We start from the raw sequence: 19,649 nt of genomic DNA on the forward strand, positions 1-19,649 counted from the left end.
TGGCTTAATTTAATTCTCTTTACCGTCAATGTATTCCTATGTAATCAACTCAATCTAAAACGGAAAACATGTATGGCGTGGGTAAGAAAAAAGCCCTGTGATGGATGACTCATGGTATAGGGCTAGTCAAGTAAACGCGTTCATGGACAACTAACGTTATTCCATGGAGTAAAATCAAAGACAACATGCCCAGCCAAACCGCACTGTGCATGCATTGGGTTTTGAAATTTTTTCCATTTTACATGCTTGTCTAGGCAATTAGCATTATGGTATTGAGCCAATTTGATAGTGCGTTCACTGATTAACACCAAACATGCTCATTTAGTAGGGTTGTGTAACACAACTCGCTCAAAATCACTGAATTATTGAAAATTCAATGGGCGAATGGTGCGAGTTGACTGTGATGTTTGTCTTAGTTCTCTCTCCCCAAAATACCCAAAATCAAGGGGCCGGACCACATTTTTCCTTGAATTTCCTTTACTTGACATCCCCTATTGAGGATGGCCATGATGCGTCTGTTCAGCACAATGCTACAAATTGATAATCAGGCAACTAGAGTGCCAAAATCGTACTTGAAAAGTCTGTTTGAGTCTTAACCTTTTTGACTTTCTTCAAGCCTCACTTTTATAAATTCCACGCCAAAAATGCCCCTGCCATTGTATAAATAGCTATAAAGAACTTTTGCATATTTCATGAGCATATTTTGGGGACACTTCTTGCATATTTCCTCCATATTTAAATTTGCTTTCGCCAAAACCCCAAAATATGCATAAAAATATCCATGAAAACACGAAATATACAATGTAAGCGAATGAACCCCTTTTATGACAGATAATTGATATGGTATATTTTGGCCGTCTCTATTGATGATGAATCGGGTTTTCATTGGGAGGATTGGGCCATGTGGCCCCATTACGTGGGGCATTTCTGGGGCATTGCATGAAATTTCCTGGAAATTGGTCACGCTTATTGCATGCCTTTACATCAATCTATAAATGTCAACAAACGAAGATAAACTGATTGTCTGATTGATTGATCCCATCGGCCGAAATCCTGGCTTTCTCGGTCCTAAAGCCGGTGAACGGGGGCGATTCAGCTCTCAAGTCAGTGTCCCACGGCTGGTCTCTGGCCTTGTTCTTGTCGAGCTGGCCAGCCATTGAGTCATGGGCGTGCCCGCCGACGCTCGTCACTCCCGGCGAGCCCGTCAGCCCGCTCCGTCGGCCCGAGGGTCGGATCCGAGACGGAAACGGGATCAAGCCGCCCGTTCGGCCTCGGTCAATAGTGCGTATACTGCCGTAGAGCCAGGTCCATGGTGTCCTCGGAGCTACACGGCCTTCAAGATCTTGCTGATCGTGCGCCTGTCCTCGGGTCTGTGGTCGCACATTGGGGATTGCGATGAAACCTACAACTATTGGGAACCCTTGCATTTCTTTCTGTATGGGCGGGGCTTTCAGACTTGGGAACACTCGCCGGAATACGCCCTTCGCTCTTACACCTACATCTTGCTGCATCTCGTACCGGCCTGGCTATATGACAAGTTGCTCAACCCGCCTCCGGTCTACGTCTTCTTCTTCGTCCGATGCATTTTGGCCTTAGTTTGTACGGGGGCCGAAGTCTATTGGATCCGCGGGATTCGCCAACAAATCGGACCCAATGTGGCCCGTTTGACTTTAGCCATTCTGGTGGGCAGTGCCGGGATGTTTGTTGCGGGATGTGCCCTATTACCTGCTTCCACGTCCATGTGGTTGTCCATGGTGGCCATGGGCGCCTGGGCCCAGGGTCACTACCCGTTGGCCATCTTTTGTACGGCCGGATCGACCTTCTTGAGTTGGCCTTTCGCCGCCATTTTGGGCCTGCCCATTGCTCTGGATGTTCTGGTGCGGCGTCGGCGATGGTCACTTTTTGTAGTGTGGTCGGCGATTTCCACGGTTGTGTTATTGGTACCGCAGATTTGGTTGGATAGCGCCTATTACGGACGCTCGGTTGTGGCTCCATGGAACATCATCAGCTACAACATTTTCACCAGCCATGGACCCGATCTTTATGGTAAATATTGTATGTTTCACACTTTCGATAGCACTTGTGAAACAATTGGATACTCTTGGCTTTAGGTGTGGCCGACCTCCGATTCTATCTCATTAATGCCAGCCTCAACTTCAATATCGCGTTCCCTCTATCCTTGGTGTCGGGGCCGTGTCTTCTGCTCACGTATGGGTGGGCTAACAAGAATTCACCCTCCACGAACTTGGCCAGTCGATTGTTGCAATTGATGGGTTTCTACGTATGGATTCTCATCTTTTTCTACCAACCTCACAAAGAGGAGCGATTCTTGTATCCTATTTACCCGTTGATTGCCTTTGGAGCCGCCACCACCATCGATTGTCTGGAGAAGGTGGCCGGTCAATGGGTTTTCAACGTTAAGAAGGGACATTATACCGACCACACCTCCCATGGAAGTGCCTTTATGGTCATTTGTATTATGCTTTTGGGCCTCTCGAGATCGGTGGCTCTGTATAAGAACTATGGCGGCTCCTTCAATGCCTGGCTTCAAATCAGCCATTTACCGTTTGAAGCTCCGGATGTGGAAGAATCCATGACCACTTACACCCAAGTGTGTGTCGGGAAAGAGTGGCATCGTTTTCCCTCATCTTTTTTCCTGCCTTCCCAGCATTGGGCGATGAGATTCATTCGGTCCGAGTTCAGAGGTCAATTGCCCGCCACCTACTCTAGTCATGTCAATGGAACTTACGAGACAAGGAATATATTTAACGACCTCAATCAGGAAGAAATGGACAGGTACACGAACATCGAAGACTGTGACTATCTGGTTGATTTAGACAATGAAAAGGAGTCCGAGTTCGAGCCCAATTACTCCCAATTTCCCGACTGGACGGTCGTTCATAGTTTCCCTTTTATCGACAACGAGAAATCAAATGGTCTCTTCAAAGCCTTCTACGTGCCAATTTTGAGTGAGCAAGTCACATTTTACCATAACTATAATATACTGAAAAGGAATAAAGGCTAGATGCTTGGCTCATGACATGATGTTTTATTACGAGGCTATCGAGCTTTTCAGAACGTCTCTTTCTTGCACTAAGCGGTTCGTTTGGAAATAGACTGCTAGAACCAAGTGGCTTTCTTTGATCACCACCCTCAAGACGGGGGTTGCATGTTTATCTGGGCGAAAATTTAATCAATGTATTGATCATACAAGAAATGCCACCCAACTGAAGACCCGCTTTTTGTTTCTTGCAAGGGAAGTTTAGCTTTACGGAAACCGTGCCTCTTAGAGTTCCATATTGGCTCATTATCAAGATTGAGACGTTGTCAAACATATCCTACAACAAGGTAATCAATCGGCGAGTTTCATCTAACATAATCATCGCGTTCTAAGCGAGGCCTTAAGTGCATAATGGAAGACTTGGAATAGATTCGACCACTGGCAATGATGATCGGTATGGAGGAACTACCATTGCCAAACACCGGAATCATATCACAAGAGTGTAAAACACACGAAGTCATCAAGATGTGATACTTTTCGACTATTTAATTTATTTTTGCAACTGTTCTACGTAATGCTGTGATTTGCTTGAATGACAGGAGCCCGAACTTGACGAATTTGAATGAAATTCAACAAATCTGAAAGAAACATAAATCGTATACAGGAGACGTAATCGATTTGCGACTCGAGGCAAAAACTATTTTTCCGACCCCTCGAAATAATCATCTAGACAGACAATATGATGAAATAAGCTCTTTTTTGGGCAGGGGAATATTTATATTTGATCATTCTTGAACTAACTTTCTCACATCCTTTTGGTATTAATTATTGGAGGAATGGAATTCATGCGAAGAGTTGCATTTTGTACCAAAGTTCTGCTAGACTCCGTCAAACATCTAAATGCTCTTTTTAATTCAAATCTAGATGACAATCAAATCAATTAATTCTGAAGTTTCCAACCCTGAAAGAATGTGGAGTACAGCACATAGGAGGAGCAGAAGAGCGGCTTCAGCCAGAGGATCTCGTAAGTTGGTGGTTTATTGTTCCTATAACATTCATAGTGTGCGTACCTTCAAGTGTTTTAGCACTTCTTCGAACAAAAAGGTAATTTACCACAAGTATTGAAGAAGTTTTGCGGTTCCTCGGTTTCCAAAAGTACCCTCTTTTCTAATTGAGACAAGAGAATGGAAAAATGTCAAATTTAGCCAGCGTAGTACATTGAAAGCAATCCGTTTCAATTCCTTACGACTATTTGTAGGTGATTCACATTCCTTCTATGAGAAAAACCCACCTGTCCCGACCGTGACAGAGCACATAGCCACTCCCATGAGACACAGGCGAAAAAATCATGTCCAGGAAAACATCCTCTTCGTCATGAGGTCCAAACCGTTTGAACAACATGATCCAAGAATTGTTGACAGTGTCAACGGGTCATCTCAATCAGTTCTTAATTCTGGATTGGTTTCAACCTACTCGAAGAAAAAGGTATCGATAACTTATCACATCATTAGCAGCCGTCATGGAGTTGGGATTCATTATACATTTCCTAATGTAGGCGCATGTGGATTCGAATATGAATGATTGTATCCATGTCCAAAGTAATGTAATTTTCCTAGATCTTACCGTTATCAATCAAATCACAAACTGAGCTGAGCTAAAAAAAAGCGGTGAAAAAATAGATTTTGACGCCCTCCTCTTTAGTTTTTGTGTTCTCTGTACAGGGAAGAATGGTGACAAACATTACAACCAAAAGCTCTGATCACGATCAATGAGCATTGTAATCATATTCAATTTTCAATTATTTACAAAGTTCAAGACTAAAATGTTTTGTTTCAGTTTTGATACGGTACTTGTATCATGGCCAAATGGCAGAATACTGTTTGCACAAACAAGATGACATTTTGAAAAAAATGAACGAATTTCATCTATCCATGATACAGCTCAGGGATAAGATTGTCTCCTTTTTTGGTCCGTGAAGCCGCGATACTTGGGGATTTTGGTGGAAATCCTACATCACTTCTCATCCTCTAATCCTGTGGTATCATGTACTAAAGATTATTTTCCCCACCTCCCACCTTTTAGTGTTTTGGTAAAATTCCAAATTATATCAAGAAACACGCCAAAGATCAGCGGGAAAGAATGAATGCAATGGAAATGGAAGCTCAGAGAAGAATGGAAAGAGAAGCCAATTGCTTTCTGAGCTTGGATCAGCGATCATCTATCTTACAGGTAACTCGATTGAAAATAAGCCGGTAAACTGTACTAGCTATTTTTTCAAAACTATCTTTTAAACAGGGTCTTCAAAAAAATTGGTCACTCCACCAACACCAATTCTTGGGTCTTTCTCTGTTCGGGGACACTCCTCACGAGAAAAGGCGTCAAGACATCATCCAGTCTCATCTAATGGAATTGGAGAGATACATTGACATTTTGAAATCATTCCCAACCATTACCATCCTGGACTAAAAGGTGGGAAAATAATGACAAGTGATGATTCATTTCATTTTTTGTGCCTCATCTGTAAAAAACACGTCTTCAAAGAACATTTAATAAACAAAGTCAAAGCACAACCACAACCCTATCATTGCGATGCTTTTCACTTATCAGTTAGAGTGCGATGAAGCGGTAAAAGCAAAGCTTTTATGAGTTCTAGATTTAAAAAAATTGCCATTGCTTCATCTCGATTTGATACTGAAATGGCAAGTACATCAAAACTTGCAAAGATATTTACTCTTCAACAGCCCTAAATCTCATATGAAAATTAGTTTTTTTTTTTAGCGTTTTCAATTGAGTAACATTAGCCTTGGAAAGGATGGCAGGATTTGCATTTCATTTTGAAGGTTTTGTCAACATCGCTAGTGCTTCTATAGAGATGTTGTATTGTATGATGAAGGTCTTTGACCGGTCGAATGTGGGATTACGTTCTCTCAGTTTGTTGATCATCCTCGTATCCACCAAAACGGAACATTTCCGATTTCGAAGGAACCTGAGTCTCAATTTTGAGCTGTTGTTTTATGTACGCAGCAACCAATTGCTGTGGTCGGTTTTGCCATTCAATCATGGTTTCTTTTGTGGCCAAGATCTGGAAAAGCATTATCGTTGTCATTAAAGACTTTATAACGTGCCTCATTTTTCACCTTTTCGTGACGATTACCTGATCGCCACATAATCGGTTGACAAGAACCACACAAATCACGGCACTTCTGCATTTGGCCATATGCGTCATTGCAGTGAAGCACGTGCTCTCCATTTCAATATTCTTGACCCCCACTTGCTTCAAATGGTTCATGTACTCCATTTTATCTTCCTTGGTGTAGTTACAAAAAGCTCCATCCACTCGACCTTGTCCTGAAATGTATTTCATACTTCTCTGGCAATTCATGGCACAAGATATTGGATCAGAGTGTTTCAAATTACCTTCGTAAAAATCATTCGTGCACAAAGTTCGTCCTGTCACAGTTGTGAACTTCATCTTTTCCCCAAGCTTCATAAGGCTTTCAATCACCATTGGATCCACTTGAGTGGGCCTTTGAACAATTTTCCCCAAAATTATCTGAAACAAAGAGATGCGATTATGATTTTACAACGCCGGAGAAAAATTAAAATCAAGGGTGATCACGTTTTCAAACACTGGGCGGAGCAATCCATCCAACGCCTCCTCGGTGATGACAACGTTTCCTGGGTCCACATCGACCCCACCACATGTGCCCAATCGGAAGAAAACCGGGTCGCGGGCTTTGGCGTGCGATAGCAACTTGATCACCTCGTGGAGGACGATGCTCATGGACGGGACTCCCATCCCGTGAGAGATACAGAGCACTGGTCCCACTTTGAACATTGCGTATCTAAGTTTGATGAACAAGGGTTATCTTGATGGTTTATAGATATTGGGTGGATTGGTATACCACCTGTGGGAATGCCTGGAGATATCTTGGAGACACGTTCCAGGTTGGAGAACGTGATCAATTTCTTTCATAATGAATTTGGCGAAATTCTCCATACGCTGAGGTGTTCCACCCATGCAAACGAACTGAAATTGTACAAAAAACGTTCAAATAAGCCTTGAAACAAATATCTAAGGCACATTTTGTAAGAAAGTAGAGCCCGGCGGACTTAGAATAGGGTGATATGGTATTGTTCAAAACTAATGTAAACCAAAATGTTCCTTCATTTTTTTTCTTGGTTTGTTTTTTCACGGGCTTTTCTAACCGCTACAGGGAATGTAATCCCCAGTACTATTAAAATGAAAGGTTATAGTTCGTCTATTTAATATCTTTCAATCTTTATATGATATTTGGTCTACTAGCGAATTTGAGTTGGCAGATCGAGCTATTTCAAATCAAAATGTTGCAGCTTTGTTCCTTGAATGAATGAAAGCACTTTGTCAGAAGCCTAGTAAATTTATAGGCGATACCTTAGTACTTTTTTCAATAAGAACTGAAATGCTATCACCTGAAAGTATTTACTCGAGATTTAAACCAAAAAAAATATATGTTTATTTTTGGAAAGGCATTTGGTAAATCATTTGTGAAAAATAAAGTTGGATAAGCATGAACCATGTGACCTTTTTATCATGTTCAAGGGCTATATAGGGCAGTGAATTTAAACTCGACTACAAATCAATGTTTTCCAGAATTGATCACTATAATCACGGGACTTTTTTCTGCAACGTTGTGAGCCACAGTTAGGCAATGCGATAAACCCTCTGAAAAAAATCTTACACGAATGTCCCCAAACATTGCCGCCAAGTCATGAGTGCTGGTACTAAGGCCCAAATGGTAAAGGACATCCTCCTCCATCGCCTCCAAGTACGGATTATTGGTTTGAGCCAATGCCTGAGAATAGACATAATGCATTCAAGGACACTATGTATTGCGGTTGTTTCAAACTTTTTAAACACTTACCATGTTGAAAGAAGTGATATCAAACTAGCACTAAATGGGCAATTCCAATGTGAGTTCAATGAAAGGGCCGTTCGGAATGATAAGAAGCCTATTTCACTCCATCTGGTGGTGTGAACAAAAAGTACCGCATTTCCTGCATCTCGTTGAGGCGAAGATGAAGAATGAAGACCCCAGCCAAAAAATATTGATTAATCATGGCTTTGACTTTGTTGCAGGACACATTTGTACCTGTCTGTTTGGTTGGGACAGGGATTTTGACAAGAAGCCCCTGTCTAAACTCCATCACTTTTAACAGTCGACACCAGAGTGCGCAATAAGGTGTCTGGTTGGAGGAACCTCTGTATGGTCGATGACGGAATTAAGAAACAGGTTTTTTTCACTCCTGAATTTATCTGACTCCGTAACAAAATGCTCCTTGATTGCGATCTGCCCACGACCCTGCTATACAGTACATTGGACACAAATATGGTTTGGAGTACGATGGCCATGCAATATATTTCTCACATAATGGCCTGAATGTGCAAACTTGAACATCAAGTTTGAGGTAAACCTAATCTAGCGGTTACTATTCATGCCTCAGGGACATTTTTAAAAACACAAAAACAGATTGATTTGGATCAAATATCTCCCAGAATGGCAAATAAACGACATGCATTGAGTCAGGTTGGTCTGGCCAGAGACTATTGGTAGACTTGGCATTTTGATATTGGCCATCGACTTCGGACAGAATAATCATTAGAGGCTCCGAAATTATTGAGGTTTTAAAGGTGAAATATTGAAATAATATGTACTCCCAAAAAGGCTAAATTTTTAAAAAGTATCAAAAACAGGCCAACTATTTAAGAAAAATTTAAAAGAGTTGATAAAGATTTATTCTATAGAGCCTCCCAAGGGTCTAAATTTTAAACACCATGAGTCACTTAGACTCTTTTATTATTATTTCGCATGATATATCATATCTGTTTAGGTGTTCTTTACGAGTATTGTACATTTTGTCACTTGACCATTTACTTTGAATGAGAGTTCAAAGCATGAAATAGTTTAACATTCAGAGACGGAGTTGTTTACTTATTTTACCCTTTCCCAATTTTTTGGGATTGGTTTGGTGCTTCACTCAATTTATTATTGAAGTTTATTGTTGAATAAACTTAGGCAAGATTTAGATTAATGCAATGCTAAGTCAAAAACCATTGATATAGTTCACATAGTTGAAGTTTTTCAAAGAGTTAAGATCAGGATTGTAACAAAATAATGCGACATTGGAGGCTGGGCTGAATTTCCCCAAGCCAAAAAAAAGTATGTTATTCGCCACGATCACATCATGACCCAACTATCTGAGCGTTACTTGCCTTCCATTATGATACGCTAACTCAACCTAACGAAGCTATTCAGCGGATGACTGAATCATTTGAAGAAATTTGCGTTATTTTAGATATACCTGAACAAAACATACCTGTTCGGAAAAGGGATCAAACTGTTCTTAAGCATAAGAAAAAACTCTTTCAAAAACGAATGAAGTTGATTCGCTTATTGAAATTGGCCAAATCAAAAAACATATAGTCCAACATCGAAAACAAACTAAAAGCTACTGATTGCGAGATTATGTACTCGATTGAAAGCGAAGAATTATGGAAGGAATCCAAAATGGAAGCTTTTTACTCCTATGCAAATTCTAACAAATTGCTAAACCTAAAGTAGGGCCCTTAATTGGAACCAATGGTGCATCTGAATTTGATCCCAAAGAAAACTATTCCCGGAAAACAATTTGCCAAAATTTTCTCAGCGCCCAAACAGTAAGCCCACGAAAACCCATTTGAAGATAACCCTTCTGGTTTGAGTGAGTTTGATATTAACAACCATGATGCCGAGGTGACATTAAACTCACTCAAATGTTTAAGCTCCCCTGCATTGCTTCGGGCCTATTTCAGCACCGTGACACAGTTGGCACAACATTTTGACGACGTAATAGAGGGACTGAAACAAAGTGAATTGGAGTCAGAGGCAATACATTTGAGTGGTTTAAATGTTTTTTACACGGCAGGACACAACGAGTAAACGTTGAAGATACTCTGAGTAAGCCTCGAAAAGTAGTGTCAGGGGTACTCCAAGGTTCAATTCTAGGCCACATTTCATTTTCTATATTCATCTCGCCACTTCTCACCCTACCATTGAGCTCTTCCATCTCATCATATGCAGACTAGTCTTCAGTCGAAATGACCAAAACTCTTCGGACCTGCAAGCATACCTCGATCAACCAAATACACAAATGGGTGACTGAAAATAACCCGACCATAAATGGCGACAAATTCCAAGTTTTGACTTTTGAAAGTGACCATGGAAATCCCCCGTCATACGTAGCTAGTTCCAATTAGGGTCTCTAGTTCCAATAAAGAAATAGAAGTGGTCAGTAGTAGCGTTAAGAATTTGAGAGTTGTTATACAAGACAACGAAACTTTTGCTGAACACGTACAACTGAAAGAAACCAACGCATTTCATACTTTCGGCTGGATTTATCGCACTTTTAAATCGAGAAATAAGGTTACCATGATGACCCTCTATGTGTAAGGCAATGAGGAATGATCTTTAAAGGTTAGGTGATTCCATTTTTTACTTGCTGCGGGGAGACAAAATTGTGTCACAGGGCCGTTTGGGCACTTTTAAACGGCTTGGACTATCTTGAGCCGTTACATGAATATTTTCCTTTTTTAGCACGACCTTGAATGTCAGTTTCAAATCAAAGAATAAACTCCTTGGCACCCTTGCCCATGAGCCAAATATCTGTTTTTTTTTAAGATAATACCGTTAAATCTACTGGCTGGAATCCTTTTTTTGTATGAATAATGTTTCAAGAGTTTATTTTTGATTCAAAACGATTACATTGATGGTTAAGGCCACGGTAGCGCTAAAAATGAAAAAAATCCATGTAACATGGCTCAAGATAGTCCAAGCCGCCTAAGACTGCCCGAACGGCCCTGTGGCACCATTTTATCTCCCGGCGGTAAGTAAAAAATTGAATCACCCAACCTTTAAAGATCATTCCTTATCGTCCAACCCATAGATGTCTTAGGTCTGGCCCCTATTGTGGCCGTGGAGAATAATCAGGGTCACAGGTGGAATTGGCTCATGAATCGCGCGTGATGTATCTTTCCATGGATGCGTTGAAATCCGCCCACGCCACGGTCCGTCCACGGTCCGTCCACGGTCCGTCCACGGTCCGTCCACGGCATTGAAGCTTCGCAATAGACTGACTGACTGAGTGATGTGAGTGAGTGATGTGAGTGATGTTCCTCTACGATTTGCCGTACGTGCTTCAACGCGCCTTGGTGGATGTCTTGGATCAAAATGACAATTGGGAGGAGTTGGGCGGGCTCATCTGGCAACTCCAGCCCTCATTGTTGGCCAAGTTCTCGCAGGCCCGATATCGGCCCGGGGAATCCCCGGCCAAGGCCTTGATGGCCTTCGCCGGACACAACAACAAGACCGTCTTGGAGATGTACCAAGACCTCCATCGACTTCGACTCTTCCAAGCCATGGATCTCTTACTGGACCATATCCCGACCGATTGCCGCATTCCCTCCCGATTGCCGCCCGCGGGCCACGGGGATGGGTGGCGGGAAGGGGGTGGGTGGGACCTCGGCCGGCCCCGTCCCGTACCCCCGCCTTGCCTCTCGGGGCGGGAATGCCGCCATCTGGAAGACAACTTGAATCAGACTCATCCACGACCCGAGGGCGTGAAGTTGGTGCCCAAATCCGGGTTGAGTTTGCCGCCCGGGTCATCCCAACCCTGGCCTAATGGCCCTGCCCCCAACCAACAAGATTATCTAAGCCAGGGGCCCGATCGCTGTCGCCCCTCAGCCTCGGGGGTGGGGTTGGTGTCCACCTCGGAAAATCAAATTGATCAGCCGCCCAGCCCTCCTTCGCCATTAGGTCCGGCTGGACCCGCCCCCGCATTGGGGGCCAGTCAAAATAGCCTTGCCGAGTTGCCCCATTTGTCGCCGTTAACGCATCGATCCTCGTCGGGTGTGCCCATTGGCGATTCGGAATTCATGTTGAAAAACATCAAGTTCCAGGATCTGGAACAGGCGTGCCAAGGCTTTCGTCGTGAGCCGGGCATCTTGATTGGACGGGGTGGTTTTGGCGAGGTCTTCCGAGGTCGTTGGAACGGCCAGGATGTGGCGGTCAAACGAATCTTGGAAGAGAAGCGGAAGCTCATTGGCGATGCCGCCTTCCAAAAGTGCGTCAATCAAGCCATTACGGAATTGCAAACCCTCCATATCTATCCGGCCGAAAACATTCTGCCTCTGTTGGCGTATAGCTTCAGTCGCCAATCGCCCACTGACCCTTGTCTCGTGTATCAATACATGCCCAACGGGTCGGTATCGGATCGTTTGAAATGTCGCGATGGCACTCTGCCGCTCACGTGGAAACAGCGGGCCAATGTGGCCCTGGGCACGGCTCGGGGATTGATTCACTTACACGCCAATAACATCATTCATGGCGACATCAAGAGTGGGAACATTCTCCTGGATCGGCATTTTGAGCCGAAAATTGGCGACTTTGGTTTGGCCCGAAGCGGATCCGAGACCGAGGATGTGTCTTTTAAGATGGTGAGTGCTGTCAAAGGCACCGAGGCCTACTTACCCGAGGATTACATTCGCAGTCACGAGCTGACCCCGGCGGTGGACACGTTTTGCTACGGGATCTTCATGTTTGAGTTGGTCACGGCCAAGTCCCCGTCGTTCCTTATTGATCGCACCCGCAACATGCGAATGCGGGAGGCTTTGCTGGGCTCAGAACAACCCGATCAGTGGCTGGATCCAAATCTAGAGAGGAATTGCTGGGCCAACATATTATTCTACATGGGTTTGGATTGTGCCAAAAAGTCCAGACGAGCCCGTCCGCCCATGACGGAAGTGTTGAAAGCCTTGGAAAGCCTCTACGGTCACCAATCGTCGGCCATGGCCCTTCAAATCTATTATGACGAGACGAAACTCAAAGGGAATGACCGAGAGATTGATCAGTTTTCCAAAATCATCAACTCGAGCCATCTCATTGCTGCCACGAGTGAAATGGTGACCACCGATGAAACCGTGCCTAACCATCACGATTACATCCCGGCAGTCCTGGATCTCGTGGACCCGGAGAATTCTTCAACACATGCCACAGAAACTACGAGTACGACAGATATTTCTCTGCCATTAGAGGGCACTGAAGATAACAATGCACTATCAACACTCGCTAATGATGACCTTGTGGAGGAAAATCAACTCGTCCTACCAGATTTTAGCGCTTTGAATATTGAACCGTCAAATCATGTTCCACCTCCGAATGATTAAGTGGGTTTTTTTGGGTTTATAACTCATTTTGTGATCTAATGCAGTTCTCCGTCATATCATGTAATCGCGCAAAAGATATAGAAATATATGTATGTTATAGTTTAATTGATAAATGGAACCTCAAAAATCGAAAATCTTGTGAAAATTCTTTTCGGCGGTGCAATTTAAAGAGTGAGCCTTATCTTTTTGGGAAAGAATTGGTAAATTGCCTTTGCGAGGGGTTGAAATTTCAAACGCATACATTTTTCCCTTAGTTTTTCCAAATCGACTTAAGGTTGAGGTTGTCACAGCCTCTCCCGCTGGTTATCACAAGGCTATTTTTCCGATTGGTTTATATAAGAATACGTGTTTTACCAAAGTACTGTTTGTACATTGCGTAGGTTAAAGTCAGACCAGATCATAAGACTTGTTTCAACCTTTTTATAACCATTACAATCAAAAGCAAATATAGTGACTTCAATATAAGATCTAAAAGGAATTTTGACGTCTAGAGTATTAAAAAGCTGAAAAAAAAATATTTAACTCGTCCATGACGCCCCCATCTTACTCAGCGTTTTGTCATGAAACCCATTACTCTGGATTATACATGTACGTACACTGATCTATTTTCTGCTACTCGCTTTAGCACGACCATGGTTCGTAAAACCAGATTATCCTCATTATTTTCAAATGACCGTGATACATTTCCCAACAAATAGTCGAGTAGGCAGGGAGTTTATCATCTGATATAAACACACCCATCAAGAATCTAAAACAAATGAAAAACAAAGTCCATCCATACTTTCTTAACACTCAAGATTGTCCCCCTTAGAAACGCCATTTTATGGACTTATGCCCATTGCCCTTGGTCTTTGCTCTCAAGTCTGCTATCACGTGACTGCTTTCCCCTAAAAAGCGACCTTTTCGTAGACCCCTCCATCAAGGCCAAGGCCTTTTTTTGTAGCTCCGTGTTGTTTTTTTACATTGCCAAGATGATTGCCGATTCGGGTCTTCTTGGGTCCAAAGCACTGCCCGATATTTCTGATGTCATTGAAAGGCTTCTCATTTGTGAATCGTGTTCAAGAAGATACTCTGGGCCTTGCATCTTACACTGCCATCACACAATATGCCTCAGCTGTGCAAAGAAGAAGACGAGCAATCAACACATTGCTTGTCCAATTTGTGGGTAGGTGTACATCGTAAACCATGACCTAGGATCAAAGTCAAATCGAAGTACATTGGTTGATTGTTTCATACATTCATTGCTTTCTTACTCTCAGATGTATTTCTGATGATCTGTCCCATTCGTAATCAGGGAATTTCATAACCGCCATTTTCTTGTTTTCCTTGCATTATGACATGATGAAGGTCATTTTCGACGCACTTTGTAGTTTTTTAAAAATGAAATTCTCACAATCGAGATTTCTGCAAATTATCATCCACAGTGTTTGTTCCTGTTCGAATAAAGGTGCAGAATCTATGATATTAGAAATAGAGACTTCCATGATTTTGCTTTCTCTTACAGAAAAACTACCGCTTTGACGGAGGATAAACCTGCCAAAGATGAATTGGTGGAATACATATTGGACTTGTACTCCACCAATTTACAATGCGCTAATTGTGATCGAAGTGAAAAGTCTTTAATTTTCCAATGTAACACGTGTTGTAAGTACGGATTGGTTACTGATCTTTTGAGTCGATATCGGTTGATCATCGGTGAATTGGTGTATTCCAGTATGTTCCACCGAAAAGGATTGTGATCATATCCTAGACACGATTAATCGTCAAACTGGATTGATTCCGGGGAGCAGAGTCCCCGTTTCCATGTATTTTTGTGAAACATGCGGTAAGGCCTAAAAATGATATTTTTGAATAACTCTAATATTACAGCTTGATATTTTAGGACAAACCTTATGCGGTCCATGTCGAGAAGTTGTGCATCGGTCAAAAATGTTCTCAACGCACAAGATCACATCCAAATCGACTCCCACCAATTTCACATTAATCGAGGTTTGTTGGCACAACTTGCAAACAAACGCCGGGAACACTGCCTCTTGACATTACCAATGTTGATTTCAGTGTCCCATTCATGGCGAAGCCGTTGCCACATTTTGCTCAAAAACTAAATCCCTTCAATGTGAGCGATGTCAAAGCCAAATGGATGCTCCTGAAAAGGTGTCTCCGAAAAAAACGGATTACTCACTCCAACAAGAGAAAGCCAAATTCGAAAATGTGCTAATGGTAAGCAAAATTGGACCATCAAACTCTCTTCAAGATAGTTTCATTGCACATTCGCTATTGTATGAAATTGTATTGTATGTAGACTGCTTCAAAAACATTAACGGAAATTGAGAGGCGATCAATAAGCACAGTCGCATTGGAGGAACTCGTCAAAGAACGGTTCATGACATCCAAACAAGAAATGGACGAGATATATGGGACAATGATTAGTCAAATGACCCAGGATCATATCAAGAGCTCTGAGGAGTTGCAAGGGTGAGTCAGAGGTTCAGCCGCATCGCATTCAAAAAAGAAAAATGAACAATTTTGTTGTCTTTTGAATCATGCATTTTTTTGCAGAAAACTCGGCGAGTATTTGGCGGAATTTGGCTTGCAACAAAAACGATATGCTAGCTTTTCTCACATTCTCCGAAAGCAAATTATCCTGGGATCTTTTTTCATCCACCATGCTAGTAGGAACGACTTTGATTGTATGGTCGGCTATATCATCGACCGACTACTAGCTATCAGCAAGGATGCATTACAGGAAAATTCGAAGTACGATATGGTATTGACTTTGTCTTTGTTGATGAAGCTCAGTCCATCATTTTGACACCTTTTTAGCCATGAACTTGTTATGGGCGACATCGACAAGGAGGATGATTTTGTCAAAAAGTTCGTGTCTTCGCTTCGATTTCACGCCAACGAAACTCTGGCCAAACAAGATCCAGAGGCTCCAAAGGAAATGGAGGAAAATAAGAAGCTAGGTATGTTTTGGCTTGTTATCATTTCATCACCATCTAAATCACCAATGCCCTCTAGAACATCTTTTTTTTTTATTGCGACGACAGGTTTGTCATTGGCAGGTTTACAGGTTTTCATGATGACGTTTGTTCCTTGCAAAGATGTCTTCTCAATGGAAATTTTGGCCTTAGTTTTTTGTCAAGAATCGCCAACAAACTTCGAATTTCATTAAACTAACGAATTTGTGAGAGCAATGCAGGCTCCTCCTAAATTCGAAACGCCTAATTGTGCCCCATATAACTTTTGGTTGAAAAGTCACATAAAATCGAGCATGACAGCACATGATTGGACAATCATCCACCCGACTTGACAACTCGATAAACGCACATTCTTGTCGCTTCAATGCTCACGATACCAAGGTCTGTGCAATCCAGGGTCATTTTAAAAAACACCGTTTGTGACTCCTGCCTTTTGAGGTCAGGGGACGCTGTCGGGTTAAAACCAAAGCCCAAAGGGCATATTGCGAATAAAAGTCCATTGAATGCATTTTTGGTGCCTGTTGCAGAACACCGTACATGATTGGTTGTTCTGTTTCTTTTGAATCACCATTTGTACGGGATACTAGTACTTTGAGGACAGCCTTACAACCGATAATGAATCCCTTGATTGATAGAGATAAAGTTAACACAATTGAATAGAATGATTCAATTTTTTAATTCATTGACAAAAATGGATAAGCAGAACTTTAAAAACCAAGTCTATAAAAGTGACCACACATCAGCAAATACCGTGCTACGAGAAGAGTCGAGCGTCATCATTCGTTTTTCAAGTCGATGATTAGAAATCAGATTATAAACATGACTTGAATTTTCAGGATCAATGACCGATTATCCAATTTTAAATTCAGAAGTCGAGGATGACTTTTTCAACAAATATATGTCCGTTATGAGGTCGCAAGTTCAGGTAAAAAATACAAATGAAGTCATTCCTTTTGATGTGTTTCGATTTTTTATCCCTCTCTTTTAGGATCTTGCGAATCAAATGAGGAAGATGAAAGAGAGCCTAGAAATTGTTCATCGGGATTTCTCGATCTCTCTAACGATCACGGACTTACCAGCAGTGTCATGTTTGTCCATAAGTTGTCAAGACATGGCCAATGACTTGAACTCGGTGGATAGAGTATTGAAATCTCAAAAAGAAAAATTACGGAAAATGTGGCAGAAAGAAGAGGACCGAATTAACCAACAAAAAATGCAATTCCACCAGGAAGTAATATTGCCACTATCGATCGAAACGCAATAAGTAACAACATATTTCATTGTTTGTTTTTTGTCTCTCTCTTTCTAGCTAAATGAATTAGCGGAAATTCGAACAGAGTTGATAGAAGTTAGTAATATTTGTAAGCATTTGGAACATTTTATGTCTCCAGCCACCAACACAATAAAGCGAAATCCACGAGCCTCCAGTGTGACGAAGAGGCCCATCCAAACCGAGAGGTCAGAAACTTTTTTGTAACCCATCACCTGATACTTGTTGCGAATAATGTTAGTAATGAAATTGGAATGCTTTAGGTCCTTGGACTACACCGACGATGGAACGAAAGCCGGAATCTCCGAGGCTCGTAAAGGCGAGTGCTCACAAAGAACGACAGAGGCATTGGTCCACTCGGAATTACAAAATCGGCTAAAAAATGTGGAATTGAAAAAATCCGAAGGGAATCACCAACCCGACATCAAAGACGGGGAGGAATTCCATCACAACCTGGAACGCACCAACTCGGCGCCAGAAATTGTATCTGAAATCAGCAACGTCAATTATCCATTTCCAAAATCGCCTCCCAATGAATCCAGTAGCCTCGAATCCGACCATCACGTTGAGGCCAAAGTGAAGAGCAGCACAACTGACACGTTGCCTCGAACCAAGAAGCCGTCTCGTCAAGGACGCAGTCATCAAACACTGCATAAATGTAACAGTTTTGAAGGCCACGAAAAGGCTATTAATCTTTTAGTTGAAGCGGTGAACGAAAAGAGAAAACAATCGACGTCTTTTGGAATAAATTAAGAAATACGGGCGACATAAATATTTGTGAAAAAAACCAATCACGGATTCTCAATCTAAATTGGGACATTACTACAACAAAGGGCTATCTTTTTTCAAATGCTGTAAGCTCATTGATTTCTAGAAAATGTGAGGAATCACATTGGTATCTCTTCCTGGGAACTGAACCTAGCCAGTTCTACAATGGAATGCTTGCACATTCAAACGAGATTATATCGAGCAAACAAGAATTTTAAAGAAGAGTTTTTCAAAAGTATTTATAAGAGAAAAGTTGTAGACTCACCTTTATTTACAACGTTCTGCTTGAAGGAATTTTGATATTTTGAGCCGAACATATATCCTAACTTCACCAGCATCTGATTTGAAGCTCTCTATTGAAGCAATGGCCCAGCATTGCTAAATTGCGGTCTGAAAGCTGTCAATGTTAACTCATGTTAAATTGATCGTGGCTGAATGATGAGCCCAAACTATCATGGCCACAGAGTCAATTCATGGGTTTCATTTGTAGAAATCCATGGGTCATTAACTAGATTTCCAAAAAGTGTTACGCAAGCAACTATTTCAATTCCAACTTCACTGTCTATCTGTCACACGTGCCTGCCACAAGATAGAATATTCGGTTCTAAAATGGATTAATTATCCTTTTGAATCATTGCTGCTTTTTTCCAAGATCGATACCTGGCCGAAATACGTAAACAACACATTTTTATACCGAATATACCCAAACACATCTTGGCAGTTTCTAGCTCGCAAAACAATTAGGAACAAACAAATTTGACTTTTTTGTTTCATGGATTTTCAGTTCATATTAAAGGAATACATATTTGAAATAACATCAACTTTTAAAAAGCTTCTTGATGGAAATTAGGAGTGCACATACAATAGGTCTCACTTGAATACAAGTTATCATTTGACTTATTTAACCACTACTAAGTTATATGGGAATCCACAAATAGACAACATAGCCTCTCAAACATGCAAGAATGAGGGTAGTGACCAAAGTTGACAAAAGTGAAATCATCAAAATTGCCTATAATTTTGGCCTCCACCGCACCTCGGGTTACAGTATCAATAAGATCCATGCCGTCTCCAGGGTATTCTCCAAGTCCAGGCCTACCTTGAACAAAGGTTGGGCTCCAGAGGAATCTGGTCGAAATTGGTTTGGCTCCCAGACAGCCCCAACCTGAATCCCCTGAATTACAACATCGGGGGCATGTGGAGACCAAAGCCTGCGCCCCATCTACATCAATGTGGGCAAGCTGAAGGCTTTAGTTGGAGAGCCTTGGGCCGCCATGGACAATGGGTACATAGAGATGGTTCTTGGCAACTTTGTCCCCATACTCAAACCCGTGTATTTGAGAAATATGTGTGATGATGTGTGCCTAAACAATAACATTCTTTAGAATT

The 19,649-nt window shown here is 42.0% G+C and overlaps 5 protein-coding genes across 5 annotated transcripts; 4 read left to right on the forward strand and 1 right to left on the reverse strand.

Moving 5' to 3' along the window:
• The first annotated feature begins 982 nt into the window (after window positions 1-982).
• Window positions 983-3,040, forward strand: LOC131881904 (alpha-1,2-mannosyltransferase ALG9-like). The gene is made up of 2 exons (XM_059228903.1): window positions 983-2,046; window positions 2,112-3,040. The coding sequence occupies exons 1-2, from the start codon at window positions 1,164-1,166 to the stop codon at window positions 3,023-3,025; spliced, it is 1,797 nt and encodes a 598-aa protein (XP_059084886.1). The 5' UTR covers window positions 983-1,163; the 3' UTR covers window positions 3,026-3,040.
• A 1-nt stretch (window position 3,041) lies between these two features.
• On the forward strand, window positions 3,042-5,571 carry LOC131881912 (uncharacterized). The gene is made up of 5 exons (XM_059228911.1): window positions 3,042-3,348; window positions 3,926-4,025; window positions 4,260-4,486; window positions 5,084-5,230; window positions 5,297-5,571. Exons 2-5 carry the CDS (start codon window positions 3,926-3,928, stop codon window positions 5,465-5,467), a joined length of 645 nt encoding a protein of 214 aa, XP_059084894.1. The 5' UTR covers window positions 3,042-3,348; the 3' UTR covers window positions 5,468-5,571.
• Window positions 5,572-5,809: 238 nt separating this feature from the next.
• LOC131881909 (uridine phosphorylase 1-like) lies at window positions 5,810-8,054 on the reverse strand. The gene is made up of 7 exons (XM_059228908.1): window positions 7,906-8,054; window positions 7,723-7,836; window positions 6,910-7,031; window positions 6,621-6,846; window positions 6,419-6,554; window positions 6,156-6,349; window positions 5,810-6,083 (listed from the first exon to the last, which is right to left on the reverse strand). Exons 1-7 carry the CDS (start codon window positions 7,906-7,908, stop codon window positions 5,919-5,921), a joined length of 960 nt encoding a protein of 319 aa, XP_059084891.1. The 5' UTR covers window positions 7,909-8,054; the 3' UTR covers window positions 5,810-5,918.
• Window positions 8,055-10,959: 2,905 nt separating this feature from the next.
• On the forward strand, window positions 10,960-13,346 carry LOC131881903 (serine/threonine-protein kinase pelle-like). The gene has a single exon (XM_059228902.1). The coding sequence runs from the start codon at window positions 11,187-11,189 to the stop codon at window positions 13,239-13,241; it is 2,055 nt and encodes a 684-aa protein (XP_059084885.1). The 5' UTR covers window positions 10,960-11,186; the 3' UTR covers window positions 13,242-13,346.
• A 757-nt stretch (window positions 13,347-14,103) lies between these two features.
• On the forward strand, window positions 14,104-18,288 carry LOC131881901 (RING finger protein 207-like). Its single transcript, XM_059228900.1, has 12 exons — window positions 14,104-14,406; window positions 14,746-14,885; window positions 14,956-15,066; window positions 15,124-15,230; window positions 15,300-15,461; window positions 15,544-15,716; window positions 15,801-15,998; window positions 16,065-16,207; window positions 17,059-17,147; window positions 17,211-17,453; window positions 17,532-17,680; window positions 17,756-18,288. The coding sequence occupies exons 1-12, from the start codon at window positions 14,213-14,215 to the stop codon at window positions 18,243-18,245; spliced, it is 2,199 nt and encodes a 732-aa protein (XP_059084883.1). The 5' UTR covers window positions 14,104-14,212; the 3' UTR covers window positions 18,246-18,288.
• Window positions 18,289-19,649: the final 1,361 nt, after the last annotated feature.

Source organism: Tigriopus californicus, chromosome 6, assembly GCF_007210705.1.
Source record: "Tigriopus californicus strain San Diego chromosome 6, Tcal_SD_v2.1, whole genome shotgun sequence".
Classification (NCBI taxonomy): domain Eukaryota; kingdom Metazoa; phylum Arthropoda; class Copepoda; order Harpacticoida; family Harpacticidae; genus Tigriopus; species Tigriopus californicus.